Source organism: Piliocolobus tephrosceles, chromosome 1, assembly GCF_002776525.5.
Source record: "Piliocolobus tephrosceles isolate RC106 chromosome 1, ASM277652v3, whole genome shotgun sequence".
NCBI classification, from domain to species: Eukaryota; Metazoa; Chordata; class Mammalia; order Primates; family Cercopithecidae; genus Piliocolobus; species Piliocolobus tephrosceles.
Genome location: NC_045434.1, coordinates 154049730 through 154075659, shown reverse-complemented (window position 1 = coordinate 154075659; position 25930 = coordinate 154049730). Strand labels below are relative to the sequence as shown.

The window sequence follows — 25930 nt, the reverse complement described above, 5'->3', positions numbered from 1 at the left end:
AAAAAAAAAAAAAAAAAAAAAAAAAAAAAAAAAGAAAACACTGGATTCTATAGCTGAAATGTGTCATTTGGAGAAATTTAGGAGCCAATATAAAAATTCCTTATTTGTCATTTGGGGGATTCGAGAAAGTCATGGGCTATATATATACCACAGGTGTCAAGAATCGATCATGATGATGATGGCAAAGACAATGATAGATCACTTTTTAAAACTTACTATATGCCAAGCATGTCCTAATTCATATGTTCCCAACAGCAATGCTAAGTGGTATAATCCTCATTTCTGAGGGTGAAGAAATTGTGGCACAGAGCTGGCTCCTTGTTTTGATCCCTTTCATGCTGAATGTGACTTCTGAGACCTCGGTGACAGGCAACGACTGGTGCAGACTAAACTGACCAGATGATGGAGTGGCCACTGGTCCCCTTTATCCCCCTAGCCAGCCCCCCAAGGCTGAGGGACTTGCTCAGAGCCCCATCCCAGAAGTGGGCCAAATTCAGATCTGTGCCTTAGCAAAACTTCTGGCTTATTCCTTCTGGAATAGGGTAAAGCAAGAACACAGAACCCCCTTTGGGGGTGCCACGTAGGTGTGAAGCAGCCCTTATTGGGCAGGTACAGGCTGGCGTGACCTCAGTGGTGGGCCTGGGAGGGGGATACTTGGTTTGCTCTGGGGCAGTCATAGAAGGCTCAGTGCAGTGCTGGACTGCAGGTAGAACTAAGCTTGGATTGTAAGGCCTGGGATCTCACAATGCTGGTCTACAGCCACTGTGTGGCCTGTGACAGGCCTCTTTCCCTGGGTCTCCGTCTTTGAAAATAGTGATACACCCCCCCACCCCACCACACCCGGACATGGGCTGCACCTTGGGTTTCAACGCAGTGACCGCTTTTCAGGAGGTCCCTCTGGGGCTCCTTGGGGTTATGACTGCTCCAGGATGGCAAATCCTGATCATGCGAGAGGTGGCTTCACCCTCCCTCTCTCAGGGACATAAAGAAGATCTGTTGCTTCCAAATTGCACCAACACACATGCCTAGAACCCCAGTAATGAAGCTGGAACCTCTGCTGTGTGGTCAGACAAACCCAAGAATAAATTGCCCCTGCTTCTTGGGATGACACTAGGAATTTGCCATTATTCACTAGGCAGTCCCTGGGGCCTAGCGCCAATTCACTCAGTTTGAGATTCCCTCCCTTTGAGACAAAGTATAGGGTGGTGATAATGAAGTCAGTCAGGCACAGCCTTGAGTGCTAGCTGTGTGACACAGGGCAAGTCACTCAACCTCTCTGAGCTCCAGCATGCTCACTAATTGGTATAAATGAAAGTACCTATATCTTGTGACTGCTGTGAAGTGCTGGCACATTATCAGTGCTTTGTAAAGAGCAGCTATTACTCTTGTTGTTGCTTGGACATTTGTTATGAGGGAGGAATGCTGTTTTAAATTTGCTTTTTAAAAAATTTCTGAAGGCAGTTTCAAATGAAACTTTAAAATATGTTTTTCTCTCCTTATAAAGTTAAAATTTTTATATGAGGTTAGGCATTTAAAAAAAAAAAAAAAATTAACAAATAGCAATCAAGGGCTTCTAAACAATTCCAGAGACTCCCTTGCTGCTCTCTTCCACTAGTCTTCCACCCTCTCCCTCCTGGCAGCAGTCGCTGGCATTTTTTGTATGGCTCACCCTGGAGGTCAGCAAGCTCTGCACCTCCTGGTTGGGAGCTGCCAGCTCTCCCCTGCAGCTGTCCCGAAGTCCTCCTGCTGTAGGTTGTCCCTTTGTCCCAGAGCACTCACCCTAACAGGGAAGTCCCTCATTTCTTCATTAACTTCCAGGTTGCTCCCTGCCCATTAACGCTGAGCTGGAGACGCAGGGCTCACAGGACCTTACAACAGGGACCAGGAGCAGCAGCTTGGCGATTCAGGCCGCCTTTGGCTTCCTTGACCCTCCTGTCCCAGGGCCAGCCTCAGGGAGGGAGGAAGAGGACAGGGATGGATGACTCCTCTGACAACCACACGGGGTAAGGCCAGGCTCACGGTCACACAGTGGCTGAGCCAGAAGACCAGTGTTTTTGCTTTTCCGTCTAATAATGGCTCCATCTATACAAAATTTTGGGCAGGAAGGGCAATGCATCTATCAGAACTCACTGGTGACAGGCGCAGCAGGAGCTAAATTGGCTGAGTTGAACCAGGCTGTTACTTCCTAGCTGTGTGACCTTAGGGAAATCACCCAACCTCTCTGTGCCAACAACTGCACCTACCTCATAGGATTCACTTAAGGATTAAAGAAGCTGATCAATATCAAGTGATTAAAATCCTACCTGGCACATCCGTAGCAAGGATTCTACACGCTAGATATTATTGTTGCTGTTAAGCCTCATGAAGGCAGGAGTCTTTGTCTATGTTGGTTACTGATCTGTGTTAGAACAGTGCCTGGTACTTAATAGGTGCTCTATAAACAGTTGTTGGGTGGCTGAATCTATTTCTGTCAAGATAAAACTCTTTTGCAATGCAGCCATTGTTTATCTTGGCCAGCAGAGGGCAGCAAATAGCTGTGATTGATTGATTGTGGGCCAGGGTGGTTTTAATTTTGAAGGCTAACAGAACTGTCCGTCCTGAGTCAGTTAGGGAAATAAAAGGTTGCCATGTACCTGTACGACTGGTCCTGACCCCTCCCACTTACCTTTGTGTAGGTTAGAATGATTGTCAGGCATTTCAACTCACAAAAAATCTTGCTTCCATTTCTTCTCAATTTATTTTCAATTTTCTTCCTTCCTCCCTCCCTTCCACTATCCCTGCTTTTCCTCCTTTCTCTGTTTTCTCTAATCATATTTCCCACTGCCCCTACACTCACTCCTCTGCATCAAGCTAGTATATTGTACACACTCCCAAACTGTCTGTACAACTGCAGCTTGTACTGCAAACCATGACATCTAGAGTGGATCCTTACACAGTATTCTTCCCAACCAATGAATGCTGCTAAACATAGTGTAACTTTTAAAAAAACATGTAGTTTGATAACTCTAGACCCAGAGAGGTACTATAGCTTGGCCAAGAACACACAGCAATTAGGGGTAACATTAGAGCCCCAGCCAAGGCCTTCTGCTCTCCATTATACAGCCTCATCACACACGTTCTCGTTTGCCAACAGGAGGCTCATGCGGTCCCTGTTTGTCATCCAGTCAATACAGCCATCAGCTTCTGGCCCCAGACACCTTTTCTCTGCACTGTGGCACAGAGGAGCAGACTGCTTTGGAGGGCAGCTCCCTGGGAGCTCCAGGGACCCTGGCCAGGCAGCCAGTGCCACTGACTTTTTCCTCGGCTCACTGAGCCCCTGCCTGCAGCTCTCGTGTTTCCTCTGTGCTGCAGTGAAAGTTCATCTTCCCCCGATGGCACATTTCTTTGCCACAGACAGGACCCTCACTGGCAGTCGGAGATGAGTCCTTGGGGAGCTTCTGGGTCTTGTTGGAGCCTTCTGGCACCATGTGTGGATGGGATGGCTCCGACACCCAAGCCTCACCACTGCTCTGGGGGTCACCCAGTGACATGATCTCCCAGCTTGCTAGATCCTTTCCTTCCCAATTATGATCCAAAAAATCATGCTAGGATAACCATCTGGAAAAAATGTTTAATTGATCTTCCAGCTAGGAAACAAATTCTATATGAATGGATGAGTTTAAAAAAAAACTAAAAAAGGGAATTTTTAAAACTAGAAAAAATATGGGTGACCTATTATCTTAGGGGATATTTCTTTAAGCATGAAAGCAAAACTAGAAACTATAAAAAAAATGTACAGGTTGACTACATAGAAATTAAAAAGCTCTATATCCTGGTAAACATCCAAATCAAAATAAAAGCTAGTGACAAATGGAGAAAAGTTGAGCCACCCATGTAACAGGCAGAGGCTAAATGTACTAAATCAGACTCTCAAGAAAATGGTAAAGAATCTGAACTGACAACCTAAAAATATCAAGTCATAGGAACATGAAACATGCTCACTGTTACTGGTAGTGAACTAAATGCAAAATTCAACTTCTGCAGCTTGAAGTTGGAAATTTCAAACCTACATAGTGTCAGTGAGGATGCAGGGCCACAGGCTCTCTCATTCTGCTGTTGGCACACTTCTGGAGGGCTCTGTATGCTTACAGGTGTCCATGATAAATGCTTTTCTGTGTAGCCTTCATTGCTATCACTGTACTACCTATTACCTCCTCCCTCCCGCCTTCCTTTACCACATCAATATACTTCACGATGATAGGGACATTGTTTACTGATCTGCCCAGATGCTTAGAATAGCACCTGGCCTGGCTGGGCACAGTGGCTCATGCCTGTAATCCCAGCACTTTGGGAGGCCAAGGTGGGCAAATCACAAGGTCAGGAGTTCGAGACTAGCCTGGCCAACATGGTGAAACCCCATCTCTACTAAAAACAAAAAATTAGCTGGGCATGGTGGCAGACGCCTGTAATCCCAAATACTCAGGAGGCTGAAGCAGGAGAATCACTTGAACCCGGGAGGTGGAGGTTGTAGTTAGCCTAGATCGTGCCACTGCACTCCAGCCTGGGTGACAGAGCGAGACTCCATCTCAGGAAAAAAAAAAAAAAAAAGTAGCACCTGGCCCAAAATTAGATGTTCAACATATGCTCATTGAATGAATAATTGATCTTTAACCCAGTAGCTCTTAAGGATTGATACTAGGCAATAATCAGTGATGTACAAAAAAGATTTCTATCCAAGGATGCTCATTTCAACATATATTGTGATAGTCAAACTTTGCAAACCACTGAAATGTCGAGTAAAAATTATGAACCATCCTTATTAGAGACTATAATAGTAAAGTCATTAAAATCATGTTATAGTAGACAACATAATAACATAGAAAGATTTCCTAGATATATTGTGAAAAGGGCAGGTTATATAACTGTCCAGAAATTTATTTTCTATGTCTAATACAATCTTAATTTATATAAATCTGCATATACATGGAAAAACTTGTATAAGAACATACTGACATTTTAACAGTATTTCTCTGGATAGAGTAATTGTAAAAAGTTTACATGTTTTTCTTTACTCTTTCATGTATTTTTGCAGAGTTTCTGCAATAGGACCATTCTGTTTTTGAGACTAGATTAAAAACAATGTAGCAGAGGCTATGGGTGCCTCACCCATATTCCTCAAGCTGGCCCTAGTTCCAAGGAGCTAAGAGCCTGGGGGTGGCCCTCTACCTACAAAGGGTGGGAGTGAGTGACTCTCTCACAGCTTCCTCTGCCCCAGGAGACAACTCTGCAGCGTGTTCCACACAGCTTGGCAGAGCCCCTGGCAGTGCACCTTGGTGGCTGTTCTTTGCATTCCCTTTTTCTCAGCCTCACTTCTCCATGCCACCTCAGTGCTTCCTGGAATCACCTTTCGAGCCAGCTACTTGCACACACATCCTTGTCCCAGAGTTTGCTTTTAGGAAGAGCCCAGGCTAAAAGGCACAAATGCTGTTTTAAAAATCCTGCCCACTCCGTGTAAAGAAAGTTAGCCAAGCACGGTGCTATAGAAAGAACTCCTGTCTGGGCTGTTTCTGTGTGTTGCTCACTTTCAATCTCTCAGCATCCCTGAGTTGAAGAGAGATCTTGCTTAACTGGGAGGGAAGGCCAAAGGGTTTCTGGATACAGGAGCCACCTTGGGGAGCTTAGAGCCTCAGAAGAGGCAAGGATGTAAGTTATAAGAAGGGGCTGTCCACATAATAAATGAGATTAATAAACCACCCCTGCGATGCCAGCACATGGCTCACAGCAGATCTGCCTCAGGCGTCTACCATTGCTATAGGATGCCATGAACACCTACTCTCCCTTATGAGGCTTAGAATCAGGGCTGCTGAGAACTTCATAAATCATCTCATTCGGGTGAGGTAGAGGAGGTGGGTAGCTTCCGTGAGGGTCCCAGAGCAAGAGTTAGAGACAGAGCCAGGACCAGAACTTACTGAAAAGCTATAATCCAAAGTCTGACTTGGGTTCTGAGGATTTGCTCAGTGATAGATGACATTCTCGATTTGGCCTGAAGAGGGCAGACACTTGCCATTCATGGAGGTGAAGAGCTTGTTTGTTTTTAAGGCCGGACTAACATCTCCCAATAAGGTCATTTGGTTCTAGTGAGAGTTACAGCTCACAACATTCTTGACTCTTCTGCTGCAAATATGCTACTGGAAAGACACTGAAGTTCAGAGACTGAAATTCCTTTAGTTCCAACTCTGGCACTGTAATAGGTGACCTTGCACAGTTCAGTTCACCTCTCTGAGTCTCACTTCTTTACTCATGGAGTAAGATCTCTACTCTGTGACTGAGAAGGTGGTATTGGGGGGGAAATATGTAACTTACAAAGTTACATATTACAACACACATCACTGCTGTTAAATTCTGTGTGTGTGTCTGTGTGCGCACGTGCACACTCGTGGAGAGAGCTTGACAAAGGAGAGAGGCCTAGGCCAAAGGAGGTTTTTCTGGCCTCAGGTGAATATGTATTTGTAAAGTCTCTAGCAGTTGGAACCAATCCACTTTGTACTTGGAAAAGACTTAACTGCTTTTCCTTATATTTCAAACTGTACTTTTTTAAAAGCTAAAGATGTCCCTTAACCTAACTGGTGTATGAGGAAAAAATATATAACAGGGATATATGTAAATTTCTACCATTAAGTCAAAAATATTGCTGAATACAGAGAAGGTATTGGTAATATGAATTTTTAAAACTAAGTATTTTAGTGGTTACTTGGTCATGAGAAGCAAAAAAGTAAGAAGTGAGTATTTTTTAAAATCCTGTACCATTTTCTTAGAACATCAAGCCCTAGTACAGGAAAGGACATTTTCACACTAATCTGAGCCAGCTGGAGCAGTCCTGCCATCTGAGCATCATATTTTGGAACACTGGGAAGCTAGGATGCAGTTAACAGGTAAGTAGTAATGGGAGAACTTTCTAGAAACCATGTCTGGAGGAGGGGTTCAGGAGCTGAGATGCTGAGCCTGGGGAAGGGAAGACTTGAATGGGGCAGGCCCTACAAAAAGGGGTTCCATCAATCCAAATATGTACAAGTCACAAAGGAAAGGTCTGGTCTCAATAGCAAAGGGCATTCTTCCCTGAGAGATCAGTGTGTTGTCACAGGAGACAGCAAGCTCTGAACACTTCAAGACATGCTTAGAAGGCCCCTCGATGTCAGCGGAAAAGGGGTTGCTAATGTCATCTCAGAAACCAAGTTATCCTCATACAACAAAATCAATCACATATCAAAATGTGATGGAGAGCGAACCTGCAGAAGTCAGATGGTTCCCGGAGCACTACAGGATAAAAACGGCCTTGAAGTACAGAAGACAAAGTACAGGATCATGAATGTCTGGATGCACCAGCAAGTTGAGCCTGACCAACTGCACTGACATCCTGATGAGTCAGCTTGAATCAAGAAGATGGGTCCCAAACAATCCAGGGTCACGCCTCCGAGAGAGATGGGGATTAGTCAAGTGTGTTCACTCTCTCACCAACTCTCCCTGATTGAATTCCCACACCATGCTAGGCACTTTTTAGGGAGCTGTGTATATTTTCTTTGGAGGCACAGGGTTAGGACATTATCTCCTCCAAGGATACCAATATATCTGTGCATTTACTCCTGGTCTACCAAAAACCTTCTATTTCCTCTTTTAGCCTCCATGGTTACCTGAAAATAGGAAGGGAGGAAGTCTACGATGCTGGAGCCACAAGATACGTGCATTCTTTACTGTAAAAGATCACACGGAAATTCTAGTGTATGGATTCCTCAATGTTACCATTCAGCCTTTGGAAGCCTGATTCAATTTGAAAGAGTAGATAAAATATAGTTTCTAGAACTGCCAAGGTGAGGATGAGACCGAAGACCACGGCGTGGCCACTACCATGTGAACACTGGGAGGTCCTCAAACCTCCCCTGACATTTCTCTTGAACTTCTCAAAGTTACCTGCTGGGACCCCAGGGGTAAGTTCCAAGGGCCCCATCAGCTCTGCGATTATAGGCTGAACTCAGGCATCAGAATTGTTAGCTTTAGCTCAGTTCTGAGAAATGGTTAAAACCACCCTCGGCAGTCACATGTGGAACCACTTATTTCATTACTATGGACATTTTCTTGTAGGAGCACCCTCATAGTGAAAATCCATTGGGATAACCAACATAAAACTGATTTTTCTATTTGATATAGCAATTGCATCTTATTTGTCTGTTGTATGTATTGGTAAACTTTCTTATCTTTTAAAAACAGACCTGGAAAATTTCATGCTTTTTTCCTATAATATCTTTTAAAGCTGCTTGAAAAATGTTTATTATGACAATGTATAAAACTAGTTTACATGGCCAATAATACATTTTGTCTCTAGGTTGATGGTCCTTAATAAAAGCAATTTCTCACCTCTGGAGTTCCACTTCTCTTTCCACTGATTGAAATGGGTTGCATCCAACCTGCATTCTTGAAACTGACACTTCTTTAGTGAAACTCCAACATCCACCACACGTTGGTGGAGAACGCAGAACAGCCAGGGGACATACTGCAACCCCCTCCTTTGGACCTCAAGTTTCTCCTCCACTGTCCGTTTGTTATTTCTCTCCGGTCTCAGGATGAAAGTGTCCTTTCACTCCTTCAGTGCTAACTCATCAACTTGTACTCTTGGTCCCAAAACTCTGATTTTGCTTGTGGCTTACATTAGCTCCTCATTGTCTTTCCTTCATGGCTGGATCTCACCCTTCAGGTTTACAAACTGAGTTCACTTCTCTGCAGACTAAAAAACGCAAGCCTCCACTTTATTCTGGCTCCTCTCCGAGCAACCATTCTACCTCCTTCCTTCCCATCACAATTGCCCATTGACTCTGCTCCACTTCCCTGTCTACCTTCTGCCCTTGACACTTAAGAAGGTCACACAAATCCAAACCACCAAATCCAAGAGACTTGGATCCTTAAATGCTGCTGAACCTCTCAGGACATCTAACATTGTTTTTTCTTTTTTCCTTGTGAATCTGGTTCTTTCTTTGAAACCGCACATTTCTCTGATTTATCTACCTTATCTGCTTCCCCATTCCTATCGAATATAGCCATGTCTGGCTCACTACTCTTGGTGGGCATCTGCTTGATGTTTTGCTGCTCTGCCCAGTTGTCCTTCTCCTTCTCAATGGTGGTGGCTGCCCAATCTGCTGGAGCCCTCAGTTCTAATTGTTAGCTCATCGTTTCCTCAAAGAGATGGCTTTTAAAACCCAGCCCAGACAAACCCAAACTCGTCATCTTGGCCACTGTGCTAGATCTTTCCTGATCGTTTGCCCAGTTCAAAATGGATTCTCCATTCTTTGGAGATGGACACCAATCTATAGGGTGGGCCCCAAGCAGCCATTGGACCTGATTTCCTGGTCACAGGTGACTGGCACAGGGACAGCCACCTGCCTAAGGCTCCTAGTTTTTAAGGGAGAGAGACAAGAACTGGATAAAGACTCAGTAGTGAATGGTACTGCTCTGTGAGAGAAAGGTGCATGGATTCCTGGTGCTAGGGGCCCTTAGAGCTTCTCCACTTCCCATCTTCCTGGTTAATTTAACTCTTCCACGGATCTTTCATATATGCTAGGAAAGTGCTAGTACAGTCTCTCTTTTAGCTAAGCTTGCTGGAGTTGGCTCCTACTTAGAGAACTTTAAGCAGTGGATCCACTGACACTCGTCATCCGAGAATCTCTCTTTCTGTCCGAAACCCCACCATTCCCTTCCCCAGCGACGGCCCGAAATTTGACTCTGATCTTACGTTCTGTGCAACCCGCATCCAGAACATTCAAACCTTGTGCATTTTATCTCCAAAAGAATCCTCTCCTCCAGGTCCTCTGCTACTGTCCTGGTTCCAGTCTCTGTGATCTCTTCTCTGGGCTTGTCCAGCCTCTCCAGGCTCCAGTGATCATTCTGATCATATCACTTCTCTGCTTAATATCTGAGGCTAAGTCTTGTAACTCTTACTGCAGCATTAAAAACCCTTCTCCATCTGGCTCACAGGTGCACAGGGCTCATCATCTGCTATTTCCATTCCTATGTGCCAGCCAGGCCTGATCTCCGACCTTATCCAAACCTTGCCCATGCTTTGCATCTTCTGTGATTTTTGTACTGCTGATCCCTTTGCCCTTTGGCTCTGGTGAAATCTTTCTTCTTTAAGGCCTATCTCAGGTCCTTTTCCTAACCCAGGGGATAGAGAAACGTTCCCTCCATCTTCTGGGACAAGAGTTCCCTGCTAGACTGGGAGGCACAGCTCCCTTTGATTCCTGGCGCTGCGGTGGTTGATTGGTAAATGGATATTGAGTGCACAGGATCGTACACCACCCAGTGTCTACCAGATTAGGAAAAGGTCTAGAGAGAATAGGCAAAGTCAAAGTATTTTCCGCTGTCACTGCTTACCATGCTGTAAGCCAAAGTCAGGAAAAGGAAGGCTAGGGATGCTGAGTGGTGAATTACATGGACTGTACCCCAGACCTCCAGACCTCAGCGTCTGAAAAACAAGTTACTCATAAAACTGGTTTTAGACTCCAGGAAAAACACATTTATGTGGCTTGTTGTTCATAAAACACTTCCATATACATGAACTGATTGAAATGTTCACTGTGACCCCAGTAAGCAGTTCAAGTTTATGAATATAAGTGAGGAAATAGGTCAGATTTAAATCACAGACCTGCGACAGGAAGCAGTGTTCCTTCTCTCCGCTACTTCCGGTGCAAGTGTTAAAATACAATGAAAAGGCTACTGGGGAAAGTCTGAATAGGGCAGGAGACGGCTCTGCTTCTAAAGCATGTGATGTTTTCCCCACCTTTGTTGTCACACATATGAGCATCCATTGCCAGTCTAGGGAGGCTAACCACACAGGACAGAAAATGTCACCCTTTCCCCAGGAATAGCTATTATCCCAAAACACTTTCATTTGATGATAAAGTCTATTGGTTTTTCAGAAACCTATTTTCCCAATCAACAACCCGCCCCTAGGTTCAACCTGGAAACTAATCTGCATGCATGTGTGTGAGTTTGAGCAGGAGGGGGTATGCATGTACACATATGCATATACATACAGGTTTATTTAAATGATTGGATCTACACTTTTGGAGGCTATTTGAAGTATCTTATCAAAATAAAACGCGTTTTAAGCAAGAGGTTAAAAAAGCTTTTCAGACCCAAAGGTCATTTAATACAATAAATCCTACTTGGGTAGTTTAGCAAACATTTTTTAAAACCCACATCCAACAGATTGGTTAGTATTAGATATACAGATTTGGTTTCAAAGCTGAAATACCCCTGGTGGAATAGATCTTCTCATGAAATTCAGTTATTTTATATTATGCCACAAAACAGGGACACATAATCTGTTGACAACTTAAATATTAACTCAGTAGGCTACCTGGTGATATAAATAGGAAAAAAACAGTGGTCATGGATTAGGAGTGAGAAGACTATGACAGCAGCCTACCTTGGACTGGGACTGCAAAGAATGTTAAACTCTATCCTAGAATTTAAAACAGGAAAAATGTCAAATATTCCACTCCCCATTCGGCCCAAACCATCCCCCAAGGAATACACCCCCCACCCCACCACATGAGGTTTACTAACCACCTGCTACAGATGTTACTATGTCACTAATTAACAATGATCACAGAAAATGTGTCATACCAGAGTTTTTGTTATCATACACAATGCATTAGTGGCTGCAGGAATCTTCCTCCAAAAGCTACCGTCAGAAGGCAAACTGACAAATGTCCATGCCGCTGGTCCAAGAAACCACAGCTAAGAGCCACGAGGCAATCGTTTGCACATTGAGCTCTCTCTGGCATGCTCCCCGCTCTAGTTAGAGGGGCTGGGGTATGGAGAGACCGTCCCAGCCGGGCGCTGCAGCCTCCTACTCCTGGGCCTCCTTGCGGGTCAACTTGTAGATCTCAGTGGGTCCGTCCACATGGGTGATAGTGGTGGTGAGCTGGAGTTCTTCCCCACTATGGACACCCAGATCGCCTGAAACAGGGTTTTCTGTGTTAGATGTGTTCAAGGAGGAAGAAGCAGCAAGCTGGGTTTCATCTCATGGACAACTGCCCTGACTCTAGCCCTCTTTGACATTCTGAGCACACAGAGAAACCCAGGGCACACAACATTCAGAACAAGGGCTAACTCCAAACCTGTTCACTTGGGCTTTGCAGAACTTTTTAAATTATCATTTTTGGCTCCCAGATGACAGTCATGGAGATACATGAGTCAGCTCACTGCTGATATTATTCATAGTAATCATTAATATTTAATGAGCATTTACTTTGTGCCTGACGCTATTCTGATCACTTTGTAAGTGATCTTCTTTAATCCTCGCTGAAGCCCTCTGAAGTAGGCGTATGAACGTGCCAGCCTTACAGATGAGGAAGCTGGGAGGTAGGCAAGGTAATTGTCCTGGGTTGAGGAGTAGGCCCACAAGAGAGCTGGCAAAGGAATGTCTGATGCCAAGACTGATGTGATCGGCTAAACCAACATAACACACCTCCCGACGGATGGGTCAGTCAGGCACCAACACATTTGCTGTGAATAATTTACAAAACAGGAGCCAGATGCAGTGGCCCAGGCCTGCAATCTCAGCTACTTGAGAAGCAGGGGTAGGAGGACTGCTTGAGGCCAGGAGTTTAAGATCATCCTCAGCAACAGAGCAAGACCCTGTCTCTAAAAAAACTTTTGTTTAATTACCCGGGTGCAGTAACTCACACTTGTAACCTCAGCTACTCAGGAGGCTAAGGCAAGAGGATCACTCGAGCACAGGAATTCTAGGCTGCAGTGAGCTATGATTGCACCACTCACTCCAACCTGGGTGACAGAGTGAGACTTTGACTCTAAAATAGTAAAAAATAAACTACAAAGCATCTACGTCACGTGAAGGCAAATAAGATCTGCTTATATCTACCCATAGATTGGGCAAGGAGCCATATCTAACACATGTAGGAACAATGCGAGGCTTTATTCTCCGGGAAAAAAAAAAGTGCCAGAAACATGCTGTGAATTTTCTTCTGCCCTCAGGATTGCCCCAAGTGTTCTGAACTCATTATCAGTGGACAGTGTACTGCTAAAATGGAATAATTTGAACTTTTCTAAATTAGGAGAAAAAAATTTCTCTAAGTTAAACCTCGAAAACTCTGCTACCTGCCATAAGAAAAGTGAATGTAAAAACCACAAAGGGGCCGGGCGCGGTGGCTCAAGCCTGTAATCCCAGCACTTTGGGAGGCCGAGACGGGTGGATCACGAGGTCAGGAGATCAAGACCATCCTGGCTAACATGGTGAAACCCCGTCTCTACTAAAAAATACAAAAAACTAGCCGGGCGAGGTGGTGGGCGCCTGTAGTCCCAGCTACTCGGGAGGCTGAGGCAGGAGAATGGCATAAACCCGGGAGGCGGAGCTTGCAGTGAGCTGAGATCCGGCCACTGCACTCCAGCCCGGGCAACCGAGCGAGACTCCGTCTCAAAAAAAAAAAACCACAAAGGGAAAATGGAAATATCATAACCACGCTCAGTTCGACTGTGTGTGAAGGTGCATATGCGCACAGATGTTTGTAGAGAGAGGTGCTGGGGAACAGAAAGTTAAACTTGTGTCCGTGATTTTTACATTGTGCACATATTATATGTATCATGTTTTCTGGAACTGAAGTTTTTCTAATTTAAAGCACAGAATTAAGTAACTAAATGCTGTTTTCCATTGAAATGCCACACCATAACTTAGAAGAAACCTTGGCCCTACACTTAGGACTAATAATCTTATCACTAATTTAAGTACTGCTGGGCATCAATGAATCTGGTGGCCTTAGAATCCCAGAGGTCACTCCCACCCACTGGCCCAGCAGGCTGCTTGGCTGGTTCCCTTCACGTGTGCCACGTAGTATTAGTTTCTCATCGTAGACCCATTTCTCTGTGGCTGCACAGCAAAATCAGTCCTATTATTAATTGCCACCCTGCAAGCTCTCTACCCAGGAGATTCCCTGGCCTCAGAAGCAGGCTCTTTGGCTGCTGCAGAGGACTGCTAAAGGCATTTGGGGCTGTTTTGGCAAGGGTCTAATCCACAGGACTATGGTAGAGAAGGTATTAAAGGGGCATCAGTCCAGCCTCCGGCACATCCACATTCATCTGCCCTCAAGCCAGAGCGTAGATGCCAAGTAAGGTTGGTGAGAGGCTTTAGCTGGGCTACTTTGGGCCAAGCTGAACCACTGCTTGTACAATGAGCAACTACTCCCAGGCCAATAACTTGTATTCTCACTGCTGCAACATCTAGTCCACACCTCAGTCAAGCACAAGCAGTCTATGCCTCACATTTCTCAGTCAAAGCTATTTCTGGATTTGCATATCTGGCTAGCCATCAGAACTTCAAAGCCAGTTTCATGGTCTGCATGTCTGTGTGAGTCATCAAAATTTCAAAGAGGGTCCTGAAGACCCCAGTGGACCCATTAACACTCATAACCATTTACCTAAGGAATCCCTTTCCCTGAGGACTTCTTAGAAATAGACACTAGAGAGTAATTCTACTCAGGCTTTGAACCAAAGATGTTAATTCTTTAAACTTAAAATATGACCCCAATTAGCAGATCCTAGAATATGCATATGATCCTACAGATCACTTGAAAAAACAGCCAGAATTGGTTTGGCTTCTTTATTTAAATGGATACCTATGTTATAATGCTTATCACATGCCTGACACAGTTCTAAATACTGTACAAATATTAATGCACTTAATTCTCATAGCAGTCCTCAGACAGAGGCACTATTACCGTCACTCCCATTCTGTTGATGAACAAACTGAGGCACGGAGAGGCTAAGTAACTTGCCCAAGGCCCAAGCTGCTAAATTGTGATGTGGAAGTCAAATAAATAGGTGCCAGAATGCAGGCTCTCAACTTTTGGGTTCTGCTGCCTCTTCTTAAATATTCAAGCTTCCACCAGCCAGTGAGACTGCCAGTGAGGTATCAAGTCCACATGCAGAGAGTTACGTTAAAAATATCCACATACAGCCGGGTGCGGTGGCTCACACCTGTAATCCCAGCACTTTGGGAGCTGAGCGGGTGGATCACTTGAGGTCAGGAGTTCAAACCAGCCCGGTCAACATGGCAAAACCCTGTCTCTACTAAAATTACAAAAATTAACCGGGTGTGGTGGCACGTGCCTGTAGTCCCAGCTACTCAGTAGGCTGAGGCAGAAGAATGGTTTGAACCCGGAAGGCGGAGATTGCATTGAGTCAACATCGTGCCCCTGCACTCCAGCCTGGGTGATAGAGTATCTCAAAAACAAAACAAAAAACCACATCTAAAATAATTTGAATAAATTGTTTAGCATATTTACTTTGCTTTTGTATCTGACAAAATTATAGCATATAAATCAGTGAACTGACAGGAGAGCTGTTATTTATGAGTATTGGCCATATGCACTGTTAGGGGTTTATTTAGCATGCCCTGTATTTCCTTGTATGATGTGAAGCTACTGTGGCATAATTAATTTCTCTACTGTGCTGGATGAGGACCCAGGTCAATGGGACTCCATGCACCAAAATCTATGTTTCACATGTGATTTTATTGTACCTTGAAGGCCAACTGTTCCCCCTTGGGGAATGGGTGTGTGAATGTGGCAGTAACATAGCATGAGTGGAGATCCCTCCACTTGCCTCCTAATTCCATCACCTCCTACTTCTGCCAAGGTCTTGCTCCATCTGTTAGTTTCCCCCTCTCTTGGCTCCTGCTGCTCAGTGCATAAACATGCTCAAAAGTCTCTTCCCATCTAAGACAAGAAAAAACCCTTCTGAAAATGTGATATGTGTCTTATTGGGGTGAAAAAGAGTGAGAAAGAAAAAAAGAAAAGAATGCTTCAAATTTCTCTCCCTGGTTATGATGTCAATTCATCACAGCTCATTAACAGTTAGATGACGGTTTATTTCTTCCTAACCTTGTGAAATGAGACCAATGTCTGGCACAGATTTCATCCCAAAGGACTACAGCAATGCATCCGTATGTGTGGAGTCACATCCACAGGTGTGTAGCTGCTGCTTGGTTGTAACTGCCTGGAATGCCTAATGAGGACGAAGAAAGCCGCATGCACTGGAGACTGCTTCTTAGGACTGGCAGCATTTTAATGACAATTGTTTGTGTATCTGTGGCCACTTCAATAAAAACGATAACTGCTATGCTCATTCTGAGGTTGTATTACAGATTCCGGGAGAGATCAGAGGTACCACTAGAGGTCTTCTAATGTTAATAAGGACTACCTACCTCCATTCTCACCACTACCAATGCAAATTAACACCCCACTGCCCAAGTGTGAAAGCCAGGGATCTCCCACACCGTGAGTTCATATTTGCTCTCAAGGTCATACACAATGTGTGCTGGAGCCAAGATTCCAAACCATCTGTGTCTACCTCCAAAGCTTATGTTCTTTCCAGAACATTCATGACCTATCGTTTTTTGTGGAATTTTCCCTAGGCCTACACGAACCTCTCTTTTATTCACCTTCAAAGCTAAGTTCAAATGATAACTTTTTGTAATGAAGTCTCTGGTTCACAGCAGAATGAGAAAAACAGGAAAGTGTAGTATTTGTAAAGCCAAATTGTTTTTAGGCAAAGGACTGTTTAAGAATATGTTTGCCTTACATTTTTGGTGTTGATTGTTAAGTTAAAGAACAAAACAGTGTGGCTGGCGCAGTGGCTCACTTCCGTAATCCCAGCACCTTGGGAGGCAGAGGCAGGAGGATCACTTGAGCCCTGGAGCTGGAGACCAGCCTGGGCAACACAGTAAGATCTTAATCAAAAGAAAAAATGATAATAAAATGGTGAACGGTAGGTTTCTTCTTCTTTTTTTTTTTTGAGATGGAGTCTTGCTTTGTCACCCAGGCTGGAGTGGTGGAGTGGAGTGACGTGAGCCAGCTCACTGCAAGCTCCGCCTCCCGGGTTCAAGAGATTCTCCTGCCTCAGCCTCCTGAGCAACTGGGACTACAGGTGCATGCCACCATGCCCAGCTAATTGTGTGTGTGTGTGTTTTAGTAGAGATGGGGTTTCACCGCATTAGCCAGGATGGTCTCGATCTCCTGACCTTGTGATTCACCCGCCTCGGCCTCCCAAAATGCTGGGATTACAGGCATGAGCCACTGCACCTGGCCTGTTCTTTTTTTTTTTTTTTAAAGAAAGTAAATACCCAGAACAGTATGTGGTATGTAGTAAGTGCCCAAAACACCCACCAAAGATTCCCCTGGTGCCGGCAAGGGCAGCTCCTCTGTGCTCTGCATGGCTGGGTCTAGCCTAGCATATCGGCACTGGTGTTCTTCCCCATTGGCATTTAGGAAAACACCCTCAGTTAGAAAACAAGTGTGCCTTGGGATAGCTCAGCTTTGAGGATGCCTTCCGGGAGATGGGGCAGAGTGGCTTTGGTGGGCAGGGTTAGGAACCCTGGGTCCAGCAGTCTCTCAGTGCCTGTCAACCCCAGAGGTCATTTATTCCAGGCTTGGAGCGAGCCATTGTCCCTGGACCTCCAAAGTACCTCCAGACATTTAGTGCTAGGCAGTAACTGCAGGTGGGAGAAGAACACAATAAAACTTTTTCATTTGGGGGTAAAATCTTGGTGTTACAGGCTGAACTGTATCTCCCCCAAACACTCAAATTCATGTATTGAAGTTCTAACCCCTAGAACCTCAGAATGTGACTGTGTTTCAAGATAGGGCCTTCTTAAAGAAGTAAGTAACAATGAGGTCAGCTGGGGATGGGCCCCACTCCAACAGACTGGTGTCCTTTGAAAGAAAAGGAGATCAGAATACAGATATAGACAAAGGAAGACCAGGTGAGACAGGGAGAAAGTATCCATCTACAAACCAGAGAGAGAGGTCTTGGAAGAAACCAGCGGTGGTGATACCTTGATCTCAGACTAACTTCCAGAACTGTGAGAAAATAAGCTTCTGTTATTTAGGACACCCCGTCTGTGGTATTCGTATAGCAACTCTAGCAAACATTGAGGAAGCTGAAGGTTCTTCCCAAGAAGGTAACTGAGATGTCCCTATCATGGTGGGGTGACAGGAATTCTAAGACTCAGAAAAAATGATTTTAATTGACTGGGCCAGGAAAAGTCAGGTCACTGGCAGAGCAATAGCCCTGGGAGAGGCAGGGGGCAGAAGACACCTGACTACAAGCAGCTGAGCAAGGGGTGCCAGGCTGGTGACGGGGTTCATCACTTGGTTCCCACCTTCACTGGGGAATGGGGAAAGGCTTTTAAGACCTGCTTTAGGGTCTGGGTCCAGCCCATGTGACAAGACCAATTCCATCAGTGCTCACAGACATCAAGAAGCCCAGTTGGCCATGGGCAGATCATCCAACGTACAATCAGGGGGATGGCTTCAATAAAAGGGGGCGACCACTGTCAGGGCCTCAGGACTTAATCCAACCCTTTACTGAGACAACAAAAGCCAAAGCCATCTTTCCTGTGAAACAAGGGGCAGGAGACCTCAGAAGCCTCCAGAAGTAAAACTGACATCACACAGTAGCTAGCTGCCAAGACACGGAACCAGCATTGCCGCTTTTGCTCCCAGCAGAGTGGGCACATTAGACAGAAAATGCTCAGTGTGAACAGAAATAGGAGGGAATGGTGGCAGTGAGGGCGTCTTGGTGTTCCCTCTGCCACAGTCATCTAGTTGGGAATTCTATGTCTCACTTCTTTTTTAAAAACATTCTGACAAGAATTTTATAATCAAAAGAACACAAAAATCAAAGCTATTATCAAGAGTTGTCTGACTTCATAAGCAGCTCCAGCTTCTTATTCCCACCTGAATTGTGGTTGAGTGGGTTTGGACAGTTTTTCATGTGTGCAGAGCTTTGCTGCTGGAGCCCTGGGAGGTGGTATTTCTGCTCCGAGCAGAGGGTTCACTTTAGCCTGCTGCATTCATATCTGCCTGGGAAGACATCCAGAATGATTCACAAATTGGTTATGGCAACAGGTAAAAAGAACAACTGTCATGAAAAGGCAGCAGCAGCAGCAGCAACAGCAACAGCAGCACCAGGGCAGAAAATACAAGTGTTCCTTGAAGGAAAAGTAACTAAAATATCTTTGCTAAATTTAAAAATCTATATGTGCATGTGTGTGTGTGTGTGTATACTCAGACACACATACATCCATAAAATGATTACACATATAATTCTATGTACATATAAATAAAATGATTAATGTGAATGAATTTGCATATTCACTGCCACTATGGTCCACCAACCAATAGGAAGGAACCCAGGGGAAGTCCATGAAAGCCTGTGGCTACAAAGAATGTGGCACCACACTCCCACAGCACCTAGGTGCTGGCGAAAACACGCCAGGTGGAGTTGTCCTGCCACCTTTCGAGAGGTAGATGAGGAAATCTTGTACCCCAGACCAGGCTAAAGCCTCCTTGAGAGCAAGGACTAGGTTTCTGTCACTACCTTTGAGCTTCACTTCACTCCATCTTATTCAAGATGGCAAACGCTAAGTACTAAGGAATGAAGGTATGACGTGTGAGCTAAGTACTGAGGGGCTCAGTGGTTCAGGTGTAAAGAGTCACTTTCTGATCCACACTATGAAAGAGAAACAGAAATACACGAGAAAATGCTCTTTGGAAAGTGATCTTGTCTTGAACCTGTGGCCCACTTTGTTCTTCTCTGTCCATTCTATGACCAAAAGAGAGAAGAAAAAGTCTATCGTGAAATGCTCAATGATTCCATTTCCTTCCTACCCACTTCTACTTCCTCCTGACACTTGGCATGGCCCTCCAACTCACATACCAAACAACCTCCATCAAAGATTCTTTCCCTTTTCTTATTGCCTTTGGTATCAGAAACTGCTTGTCTGTGCTCCGTCCAGGATGCATCTAACAAAGGCTGAAGCCCCACACACCTGGGATTCACTCTCTGTACCAAGAGATCTGAATTCCTAGCTCTGAAGCTTCAAAGCAAAGGAGAGAAAGAAATAGCGTGGGAAAGGCCAAAGCCAACTTAAAAATAAAAACTTCCCATGATAATGGAAAAAGAGCGTGGGAATGCTGGAGGTGGAGAAGGAATGCCATCCAGAGACTCAAAGAATGTAAAGACACATGTATCCTTCCTTGCAAGAGTTCGTCTTTGAGGTTTCCACATAATATTCCAAGCTATGTCTTTCCGAGGAACTTCAAAATCTTGGCAAACGCTCTGAAATTCCTAAGATACATTGTGTGATCTGGTGGCAGATGAAGAGATGAAAAGTGAAACAAAATAGAGAAGAAAAATGAGCAGAGTGCCCAACATGAAAGAGACCCCTTCCAAATGCACAAGGTCACAGCACCATGCAGGAAAGGGAAGGGCTCACAAGCTGCCAGGGGCTCACGGGGGTGCTGGGAAGTCACAGATGATCATGTTACCAAAGGAGAACTGCTAAATCTTACGACTTCTGTATTTAGGATCAGCATATGGTCCCCAGAGAGTTTGCCCACTAAACTGCTTGAAGAATGTTTTTTAACAGAGGTTCTACTTGGCATTTCAGGCAGGACATTTCTTTATGACAAGAGCCTTTTTTGCCTATTGAACAACATTTAATAGCACCCCCTAGAATCTGGACACTAAATGTCAAAGGCATATCCCAGTTAGAGTGACAAACCAAAACAACTATGAACATTTAAAAACACCCCCTTAGCAATGGATTCAGGGGATATGACCTCTTGTTGAGAATTATTTGCAAATTTTCCATGAAATTACAGATCAAGCTGTCTTCCATGGAAAACTCTGAGGAGGGAGAGTCAAGTGCTTTTCTCAACTGCAACATTTCAAGCCTAGGAGAGCAGCTACTGTGTAGGGTGGACACATTCCCACCAATGTTTGGAAATCCCTCACCTATGACAAATATCACCCCCAGGCTGCCAACTAGTGGCAAGAGGTGTTCTTCTGCCCCTTCCCTGCTAATAGGAAGAAGGACAACCATGGACTTTCTTTTCTTTTTTTTTTTTTTTTTTTTTTTTTTGAGACAGGGCCTCCTCTATCACCTAGGCGGCTAGAGTACAGTGGTGCAATCATGGCTTACTGCAGCCTCAAACCCCTTGAGCTCAAGGGATCCTTCTGCCTCAGCCTCCTGAGTATCTGGAACTACAGATGCACACCACCATGCCTGACTGTTTTGTTTTTTGTTTTGTTTTGTTTTTGTGGAGATGGGGTTTCACTATGTTGCCTAGGCTGGTCTCAAACTTCTGGGCTCAAGAAATCCTCCAGCCTTGGCCTCCCAAAGTGCTAGGACTACAGGTGTGAGCCATTGCACACAGCCTAACCATAGAAATTCATAGTTCAAAAGGACTTTAGGAGATCACTTACATTTGGGAGCAGTGGTAGACAGAGGGTTAAGTGGTTTGCCAACAGTCACACAATAAAAACAAGCAGAAGAATTTATGTACATAAAGTGCTGTAGCACACAGTCAATACTTGATAATTATTTTCCACTGGTATTATCATTCCATCATCCAGGAAGGCCAGCCATTCATTGCTTTAAGTGGTATTTCTCTGGAAGGTAGAAACTCTACCTACTCACATCAAGGACAAGGCCACATGGTTTCCTCCAATGTCCCACAGGATGACCATGGAATGAAATCAAGATTCTTGTCCCCAAGTGCGGCAGTGCTTGCTGCTGGTGTTGTGGAAGTCCACTGCTTGAGAGGTTGCATGCTCCCATTTTCCACAGGTACAGTAAAAACACCACTCGGTGGTGTTTTTACTAGAAATGGAAAGGAAGAAGGCTGCCTAGCTCACAAGCCTTCTAGCAAAACAGTCAGTCAAATCAAAGTTGGGCAGGGGGTAGGTAAGTAAATGCTCTGTATTCTCACCTCAGACCAGAGATGGGTTTGAAACTGATTGTGACAATATGTCTACTCCAAAGAGGTCAAGGGGTGAGGGAAACTCATGTCCAGCATGCTCCCGCATGGATGTGGCAAATATAGGATGAAGACAGACGGTGGCTGAGACCACTCAACGTCCCTTGACCCCCAGCACAGATGCCTTCCTCTCCTGCTCCTCTTCATCTCATCTCTCAAGTTACTACCCCCATGCCTTCTCCCCACAAGATCACTGAAGGCTAATCTAAAACTCTTCCTTCTAAAGCATTAATTCACTCAACATTTTAAAAGTATCCTTAAGAACTAGTCCTTGCCCTGAAGGAGTCGACGATCCAGCAGGAGCATAAAGGCACAGACGACTCATCTGCCACCTCTACACAGTGAATGTCATGTGAAAAGTAAACTCACAATCCCCTAGGCATATTCCTTAGGACAACAGTTTCAAGAGATACACCGCCTGAAGAAAGGGTGCCAGGGCCAAATGATCTAATAATTCTGGAAAATGCTGTTACTGCCCTCCGCTTTATGAAGATTGACAGTATAAATTAATGTACTAAAGGCATTAACATATATTGCAGTGTAAAGTCTTATTAGTGCCGATCAACTCAATCATTCTTAAGCATGTTTGACTACCTAAATTTATCAACATATCTTGGAGACAATATTCCATTGAATGTCATTTGCTGGATTCCAATTGGGGTGATTGGGAATAGGTGTTAAAGAAGATGCTGCATTTCGACTGGGCCCAAAAGAAGAGTAGAGTTTCATTAGTCCCAGATGGAGGTAGAATGTGCAGTCCACTCATGCAACACACACTCACTGAGTACTTCCTAAAAGTGAGGCCAACCCTTGGCTCTGGGGGGCTGCTACCCTGGTTTCTCCACTGCAAGGCAGAGTGAAAGGCACTAGAGCACTAATTTGAGAAAGGGCTTCCTATGTTTGGGGAATAGCAAGTGCATGGGTAGAGTAAAGCAGGTATAAAAAGAGAAGGAATGAGGAATAAGGCTGAAGCCAAACAGAAAAAGCATCTACTAGATCAGTTGTTTATCAGGCCACCTGTTACCTGTTAACAGCACTGGCCTAGACAGTGTTAATCATTTCTGTCTGCCGTGGCTAGTGAAGAAACCTTGAGCAACATCTTCCCTTCTCTAGGCCTCAGTTTCTTTATCTATAAAATGACTGGATTCTCTAAGGCTACTTGCAGCATCCACGTCTCAGTGCTCCGTGATTATAAAATATAAAAAGGCAGCATGCACCAGCACTGAAGGACAGGAAGATTCTGGGGACAGGAGAATAGCTATTGGTTTAGACATACATCCAAAAATCACCTTGAAGAAAAATGGGCAGAAGAAAAATGAAGCCTGTTCCATCTTCAGCTCTCAGGGCCCAGACTCCCTCCACCTGATATCTTAGGATTCTGCTTCTCAAATGGGAGGAATGAACACGGCATAGTTGCCAACAGTCAATTGTGCTCAAAAATGTAAAGAAAGTAAATCTGACTCTTGTACTAAAATCAAGACATATTTTAGACTAGCATGCAATATTCTCAATGTATTTTAGAGATTTAAAAATGAGGACTTAAAGATCTGGCTTGTGTGGGCTTTTTATCTTATGGCCCTGAGTCCCCTGGGTGCTCATTCACTGTCTCCCAGTGTGAGGAGTATACTTGGAGGGAAAGCTTCACTGGAAATCTCAGAGCTTTAGCCACTTAAATCTTGTAAAGACAGAAGCCTATTTATCCTGACTCAAGCTGTTCTAAAGAGACAGAAACTCACCATTGGACTGGTCTTCTCCATAGTTTTTATGTGACGGTGCATACAAGAACATCAGAGCAAAGACATACAGGTTCCACATCCCATAGATGCCTGTGAAAAAGGCACTGTTCACTTGGACCGTGACGCCACCCCATTTCCAATGGCCTTCCGTTACCTGCGGAGAAAGGATGGTAACATTCAATTGAAACAGAGAAGAAACAGAAGAAACATAACACCAATAAAGGAACCAGCCAACATGAAAACCAAGTCTCTTCTACATATGGGAAACATGAAGGGCCATGTAAGACTCCATATTTTAATCTGAATCATTTCAGTAAAATTAAGGTCAACTGAAGGTTCTCTAGCTATGTGTCAGGCACAGTGGTCCTTACCTTGGCTACACATTAGTATCACCTGGGGAGTGTCTCTTCCTAAAAACAGCAATTCATTGCTATTCCTAAGTTGAACAAACTGTGTTTGAGCCCATCACTTATTCACAGTTATAATTCCTCCTCTGCTGTCTGTCTGCCCAGCTAGATGCCAATTCCCTGCAGGTAGAGACCAGTTCTCTTTGCTGCCACGTCTTTAGGACCTGATGCACCATAGATTATTTCAAATCCAGTGTCTACCATTCACTCTGCTTAATGTAAGACAAGATGAAGACTCCAAACTTCAGAACTTCAGTGTCCGTAAGTGTAAAATAAAAGCTTACAGGTTATTGAAGAGAATTAAGTAAAAATATTTCTAGAAACTGCCTGGCATACAGTAAACCCTCAGTAAATATTAGTTATTCCTATAACATCACTCGAAGTAAGCCACTCATGAAGATAATTATGAAGCTTTCATATGCTTTGAAATTCTGCAAGAGATGTTTTGAAGCTGCTTTTGTTTGTGTTAATGATTTGGTAATTGTCTTAAGGGCTGCCTAAAGATATATGGATTACACTAGGAACTGTCAACAGAGCTGCAGAGCTGGGTGACTAATTTGTGCCCAGCTCTGACACAAATGAAATGATTTGGACCACTTCTGCTTACTACAGGATACTTAAGATGGAAATAGAAGAAAGTATTGGATAAATGTTCCTTTGACAGCCGAATGAGGCTGCATTGTATAAACCTTCTCTAGGAATCACTTTTAAATTGTAAGATGGCAGGCTGGATTGAAATGTTAAGAACTTTCACAAGCAGGTGGATTTCATTGCCTGTTTATGATACAGTGAGTCTATGTTCATTATCTTCTGTATAATCCATAACCCATTTGGGGCCCTAGGCCAAATTAAGGTCTAAGTATAGGTATTTTCTTCTGAAAGACCAGGAGTGTCAGTTAACCACATTAACCAATTATAGACCCGGCAGTTTTAGTTTGGCCTTGGTGACACGTAATTCTTCACTTTTTGTGACTCATAAACAAACCACCATTATGAACTCTTATTTATTTTGGAAAATAATGCATTTTATATAAAATGACCAGAAGTATTTTTTTGGCAAAGAAGGATTTCATAACCATTACTAATTTTAGGACAATGTACCAGCGTTCAAGCTACTTAGGACTTCTTAGAAATGTCTCCAAATGTCGCTCTTCTTACTTTTAAGTGCAGAATATGCTAACTTTATAAAAACTATATTACTGAGAGCATCTTATGATTTTTACTGCATATAATGGAAATGAAAAGAAAGCATTAAGATAGTTTCCAGAAATACACGTACCTGCTGTCATAACACAGAGAACTCTTCTGTATGTGATGAAGGAGGGAGGCTAGGCTGCCATCCTTCCTAGCTACAAGAGAGAATATGGCAATATGGCAGCTCTTCTACTCTGTTAAGGCAGTGGACTCTTCAGCTCAGGGAAGGGCTAGTAATAGACCCTACTTCCTGTGACAGAAGTTGGAAATACTCAATATTGACAATTTCAGTGACATTGATTCTTGCTAGGATTGACATGACTGACCCATCTAAGGAAACACCAACCTGTGTGCCTGGTACACAGTGGTGCTCAATAGACATATGTTTGAATGAACAGAGGTAAAGCACAGGCATGTGTAGAGACTCCAGGACAAATACATGGAGGTAGAAAGTGCAGATGGAAACAACCGCTCTTAATAAGTACTTGACTGAAAAGTAAAGAGAAAGTATTGCAGTCCACAGCAAGTCATAATAATTGAATTTAAAAATGAGAGGAGATGCCAATGTGTGACAAGTGTTATCCATTTAAAATATTACTTTCTGTTATATTTATTTAAAATAAGTGGTTAATACAAATATTAGCAAAGCTAAGATTCTTTTGTATTCATAACAAGGATAAGCATATTTGTTCAATGCTAATGATGTGCCAGATACAATACTAAA

At 44.0% G+C, this 25930-nt stretch overlaps 1 protein-coding gene across 2 annotated transcripts in view; it reads right to left on the bottom strand.

Moving 5' to 3' along the window:
* Window positions 1-25930, bottom strand: part of WLS (Wnt ligand secretion mediator) — a 134680-nt gene that overhangs the window by 15298 nt on the left and 93452 nt on the right. The window contains exons 11-12 of one of the 2 annotated variants that reach the window (XM_023209713.2): window positions 23606-23759; window positions 11009-11988 (exon numbers count right to left, since the gene is read on the bottom strand). In XM_023209713.2, the coding sequence (XP_023065481.1) occupies window positions 11879-11988; window positions 23606-23759 (264 nt within the window). In that variant the 3' untranslated portion in view covers window positions 11009-11878. Of the gene's footprint in view, window positions 1-11008; window positions 11989-23605; window positions 23760-25930 lie in introns of those variants that run through there. The other variant, XM_023209705.1, reaches the window with a different exon arrangement.